We start from the raw sequence: 6315 nt of genomic DNA, 5'->3' as shown, positions 1-6315 counted from the left end.
GAGCTCCAAGGAGATTATGTTGAAAAATAAAAAAAAATTTACCCAAAAAAAAATTGTTTTTATACTTCATTCTAAGGACTTATTGAACTACCCTCGTAATTAGTTACTCGTATATGAGAAACTAATTATAAATCTATCATACATAAATAATATAGTTGTTTTAGAAATAGGAAAGTATTATTATAAAATTAAATAAAGACTAAATTAATTAATAAATTAATTACTTATAGTTATATTTTGTTACATTCTGTTTATGTTTATGTTTCAGGTCACTAAAGGCCATAATCTTTATCCTGGAAGCAGAATATCACACAGATCGAACAAATGCCTGCGGTTACGATTTGCAGGCGATAGAAAAAGAGCGTCAAAAAAGTTTACACCAATTTACAGATCGAAATGCACTTTACAGTGTCAAATTTGCGAGACACCTAAGAGAAAGCTACATGGCAGAGGAAGAAGAAAAATCTACCGCTGTTGACCTCAGACCGTCGCTTAACAGAAGGTACATTTTTCATATTAACATTTTTTGTTCAGCAATATTTTCATTTAGTTTACAAAAAATAACATTACATCAGTTTTTGGTCCTATGTCGAAGTCTGACCCTATACGTTAATTTTGGGTCCTATATCAGTTTTGGGCCATATATTAGTTTTGGGTTCTATGTTATTTTTGGGCCCTATATCGAATTTGAACCATGCGTCAATTTTTGACGCTGCATAAATTTTGGGCCTCATATCAGTTTTTGGCAGTGTATAAATTTTGGGCCCACATTAATTCTGGGACCTTTGTATATATTTTGGACCCTATGTGAATTTCGAGTTGCGCATCAATTTTGGACCCACGCCATTTTTGGGCCCCATGTCTTATATCATTAATGGGCCCTATGTCAATTTTGGGTCCTATGTCAGGTTTGGGCCATATATCAGTTTTTGAAACTATGACTGTTTTAGCATAGGACTATATTTGGCCTATATCGAATTTGCAACTTATGTCAGTTTTGGAGCCTGTATAAGTTTAGGCCCTATGTCCGTTTCGGGCCCTGCATCAATTGTGAGTCCTGCGCTCATTTTGAGATATGTCAAGTTTTGACTTTGCATCAATTTTGGGCCCCACACCAGTTTTTGGGCCCTAAGTCAATTTTGAACCCTATATTAATGCTGGTTCCTATATCATTTTTGGGTCCTATATCGGATTTAGACACTATGGCATTTGGGACCTATTTCAATTTTAGGTCCTATGTCAGTTTTTTGTTATGCATCAGTTTTTGGTATCATGTCAGGTTTAGGCGCTATATCAAATTTGCACACTATGCCAATTTTGGACACTGTGTCCGTTTTTGGCCCTAAGTCAATTTTGGGTCATTTGGTCAGTTTGGGATCTATGTCAGTTTTGGACCCTGTATCATTTTGGGCCCATAACCGTTTTTGTGCCCTTCATCGAATTTAGGCCCTATATTAATTTTGGGTCCCATATCAATTTTAGGCCCTTTAGCGGTTTTAGACCCTGTATAGAATTTTGGCTCTATGTTAATTTTGGGCCCTAGTACCATTTCTGACTCAATGTCAATTTAAGGCCCCATGTCAATTTCCTCTGCCAAAAAATTAATTTTTAACCCAATTCTTGAATTTTCAACCCAAAAATGAGTTTCCTACCAAAAAAAAGACCAATCTCTGTCAAAATAGTTGAATTTCTAACAAAATTTTAAAATTTTCAAACGGGAAAATTTAATTCATAACAAAAAAGATCAATTATCGACAAAACATTAGTTTAAAAGGCAAATAATAATTTTCAATCAAAGAAATGAATTTTTAACAAAAAAGATCAATAACTTGCAAAAAAAAAAATAAGTTTTGATCAAAATACATGAATTTTCAACCAAACTTTTAATTTTCAAAGGAATTTTCAAATTAATAGTTTCATTCTCAATATAATAGTTGCATTTTCCACCGAAAAAAATTAATTTTCAACCAAAAAGGTACACTAGCCAACAAAAACATTAATATTCTATCAACTAAAAGACAAAGTTTACACAAAATACAGACATTTCCAACCAAATAGCTGAATTTTTGAAGAAGATAAATGTTAAACCAAACATGAAATTGTTAAATTTCCAGTCCTAAAAATTCATTTTAAATAAAATAGTTCAATTTTTAAGCAATGTAATTAATTTTTAACTACAATCATGAATCTTCAACAACAACAAAAAATAATTTTTAAGCCAATACTTAAATTTTCAAACTAAAATACATATTAATTTTTCAAAAAAGCAACCAATAATAGGTCAATTTTTAACCAAATAGATAAATTTGCAAGCAAAGTAATTAAGATTTAACTAAAATAATGAATTTTTAACCAAAGAAATGGATTTTTAACAAAATAAGTGAATTTTCAAGAAAATAGCTAAATTTTTCATTGAACAGGTGAATATTCAAACAAAAAGTTGAATTTTGAACTGGAGAAGATAAATGTGAAACCAAACATGGGATAGTTAAATTTTCAGTTAAAAAAACTCATTTTTAACAAAATAGTGGAACGTTCAAGCAGTATAATTAACTTTGAACTGAAATAATGAACCTTTAATCAAACAAACAAAAATGAATTCTTAACTCAAGATTTGAATTTTCAGCCTAAAATACATACGGATTTTCTAAAAAAGATTACAGCAAAATAGATGAATTTTCAACAGAATAATTAAATTTTCAACCAAAAAAATAAATTTTCAATCAAATGTGATTCATTTTTAACAAAATATATGAATGTTCATTAACATTTTGAATTTTTAACAAAAATTTCTATATCATTAATTGAATGAAAATATAAAAAAATGCTTATTTTTAATTTATTGTAAAAATACAAGTTGACTGTTAGTCAACAATGAAATTACTCAGTTGTGCTCGCCTCAAATATAATTTGAGATACTGTTGCATCTTTTCTCTAACTTTTAAACTTTAAAAATGAAATTTTGATGTAAAAATAAAATAATTGAATAAATTTATGTAAAAACTATGTCCAGAAAACATGGTAATCGAATCTTATAGGAAATTTAAAACAAATGCAAATAGTTGAATTTAGTTGTACCTTGATGGATAGTTCATCTGGAAACACCTTGAAAATGTATTGTTTATGTTTTTTAAATGTTCAAAAAAGATTTAAAATACAAGATAACTCTACACGCGGCGAGCCATATTTTGTCAATGAGAAAAATAATCTGCTAATTTTTGAAAATTGCTAGTAAATAAAATTCATATTGAATTTACTGGAATTTTCTTGCTACAAGAAAAAAATTTCTGTAAATAATTTGCAACGTTTTCAAGTCATATAAGCGATTCAGAAAAAAAACAACTGGTGAATAAAAATGACCCACCACTTACGTAAAATGAGACGAACTATTAGGTACGAGAAAAATTTTCTTTTTTCAAGAAAACGTACTTAAATGAAAAAAATCTATTGTAAATATTATATTATTATTTATTATTTATTATTTATTATTTATTATTTATTATTTATTACTTATTACTTATTACTTATTACTTATTGCTTATTACTTATTACTCATTACTCATTACTTATTACTTATTACTTATTACTTATTACTTATTACTTATTACTTATTACTTATTACTTATTACTTATTACTTATTACTTATTACTTATTACTTATTACTTATTACTTATTATTTATTATATATTATTTATTATTTATTATTTATTATTCATTATATTTATTCTTTTTCCGCGCGTTGTTTTAAAAAAAGCCAGAACGTATGATTTTTGAAAAAACTCAATTTTGTTATTAAAGTAAAAGCAAATTTTAGTGTAAAATTAACATAATTCGAATGATAAATTTAAATTTTTAATAATCATTGGAATAGGAAATGTTCTAAAAACAGATTTTCCACTTAAGAGTTTTCAAATATCAAGCCGATTTCTGATGTAATTCAATGGAATACAATACATACAGTATGTTATTTATCGACAAAATCCAGACGCCTTTCGCACACTTAGTTTAGTTATTTTGCAAAACGATCGTATGTAGCCTTTCTTAAGTTTATTTGACCTACCCATAAAAAAAATGTTATTTAGAGTATAAATTCCCAACAAATTTTCGGGTTTTTTTAAAACAGAAAATTTGACATTTTGCTTTTAAATTCATTGCAGTTCTCATTCTTTCCATTATGAATTAAAATTGAAAAGTAAAATCATTTTCAATCACAATTTTAACAAAAAAATGTAGTACTATTTAATTTAATTGAAGAATAAATAAATGTAATTAATTGTAAACGAAAACCGTTCAAACATTTAATTAAATTATCTATATTTAGTAAGTTATCAGTTTTATTGAAATTAATTAAGCGTGTTATTCTTTTTTTTTTAATTAGAAAAAAACATATAATCTCACTTATATATTTACAATGCAAAAAATCAAAATGCAATCAAAGTTGGCCAAGTAATTTGGAAAAAAATATTTATAATGAAATAAATAAATAAACTTTTTTATAAAAAGCCCTACACAAATTTTTAATGAATTGTATGAAGCTATTTTGGACGTTATAAAACTTGTTGGGAAATAAAGTTAGAACGAAATTGATTTTTAGAAAAATTGCTAGATATAATATCTAATATAACTTCTTCAAATTGTTCCAAATTGCCGAATATAGACCATAAAATTTGTTGTTTCTAATAAATTAATAATACAATAAATTTTAAAACATGATCATCGAATAAAAGTATTTTATTTATTATATATATATTTTTTTTATTTGATTATTAAATAGTTTTGTACTTCTCCTTCTCCTCTTCATCTTTTGCTTCCTCCATCACCTCCTCCTCCTCCTCCTTCTTCCGTAACTGCTTTTATTTATCTCCTCTTCCTTATCTACCAATGATTCTGCTTAATATCCTCTTGCTCCTGTTACTCCTATTCATCCTGCACCTCCTCCTCTATCTGCTCGTCATTTATCTGCTCTTCCTTATTGTTCTTCTGCTTCTCTTTAACATCCTCCTCCTCTCCCTCCTCCTCCTCCTCTCCCTCTATCTGCTCTTTATTCATCTCCTCTTCCTTATCTATCTCCTGCTTCTGGTTAGCATCCTCTTCCCCCTGCTCCTCTCTTCTCCTCTATCTGCTCTTCATTTGTCTCCTCTTTCTGATCTACCTCCTGCTTTACCTTAACATTCTCCTCCTGTTTGTCTTTCTTCTCATGTTTTTCCATATTTTCTTCGTTTTTCTTCATAAATATAACATTGGACTCAAATGATTTGTTTAAAGAATTTAAGTCTTGAGACTCTAAAGAAAGATTCTTTAAGCGAACATTTTGATTCCAATGTGGAAGTTATGAAGAGAAACGACGAGAATATGGACTAACTTGAGGAGAAAGACACAGAGGAGGATGTTAAGGAAAAGGAGGAAACAGATAAGAAGGATGAGATAAATAAGGAGCAGATAGAGGAGGAGGAGAAGAAACATGAGGGTATCAAGGAGAATCACGAAACAAATAAGGAAGAGGAGATAAATCAAGAGCAGATAGAGAAGGAGGAGAAGGAGGTGGAGGTGGAGGAGCAAGAGGAAGAGGATGCTAAGTAGAAGCAAGAGATATATAAGAAAGAGGATTTAAATGAAGAGCAGATAGAGGGGGAGGTGAAACAGGAGGATGTTAAGGAGAAAACGGGAAATATATAAGGAAGAGGAGATAAATAAAGAGCAGATAGTGGAACAGGGAGGAGGGGGAGGAAGTGGGTACTAAGCAGAAGCAGTATATAGATTAAAAAGAGGAGATAAATGAAGAGCAGATAGAGGAGGAACAGGAGGAGCAGGAGGATGTTAAAGAGAAACGGGATATAGATAAGGAAGAGGAGATAAATGAAGAGCAGCTGCAGGAGGAGCATGAGGATGGGAATGCTACACAGAAGCAAGAGATATATAAGGAAGTGGATATAAATGAAGAGCAGATTGAGTAGGGGGAGGGGGAGGGGGCGTAGAGGAGGAGGAGGATCTGAAAGACAAGTTGGTTGATAAAACAGAAATATCGGCAAAAATCGTAGTTGATGTGTCTGCCAATATATAGCACCACAGTATACTTCACGTGGAACAGAACCTAGCTCGATAGGTATGTTGCGTTACTTTGACACAGCTATACTACTTGGAAAATATCTAAATTTCAGAATTTAATCATACTTTGTCTTAAATTTAGATAGAATTTACGTGAATTCCATCTATTTTTAATTATACTTTGTTACCGCGAAGAGCAATTGTCTCTGTAGATCAATTTCCGAGTGAATTAATTAAATTTCTACACCCGATTCACGCAGTGAGTTTTT

At 29.8% G+C, this 6315-nt stretch overlaps 1 protein-coding gene across 1 annotated transcript in view; it reads left to right on the top strand.

Moving 5' to 3' along the window:
* Positions 1–6315, top strand: part of LOC117167454 — a 131805-nt gene that overhangs the window by 27710 nt on the left and 97780 nt on the right. Inside the window, exon 3 of the mRNA XM_033352409.1 lies at positions 269–502. Coding sequence (XP_033208300.1) covers positions 269–502 — 234 coding nt within the window. The remainder of the gene's footprint in view (positions 1–268; positions 503–6315) is intronic.

This window comes from Belonocnema kinseyi, chromosome 2, assembly GCF_010883055.1.
Source record: "Belonocnema kinseyi isolate 2016_QV_RU_SX_M_011 chromosome 2, B_treatae_v1, whole genome shotgun sequence".
In the NCBI taxonomy this organism is placed as follows: Eukaryota; Metazoa; Arthropoda; class Insecta; order Hymenoptera; family Cynipidae; genus Belonocnema; species Belonocnema kinseyi.
Note: the sequence above shows the minus strand (reverse complement) of the source record. Positions and strands in the feature narration are given on the sequence as shown.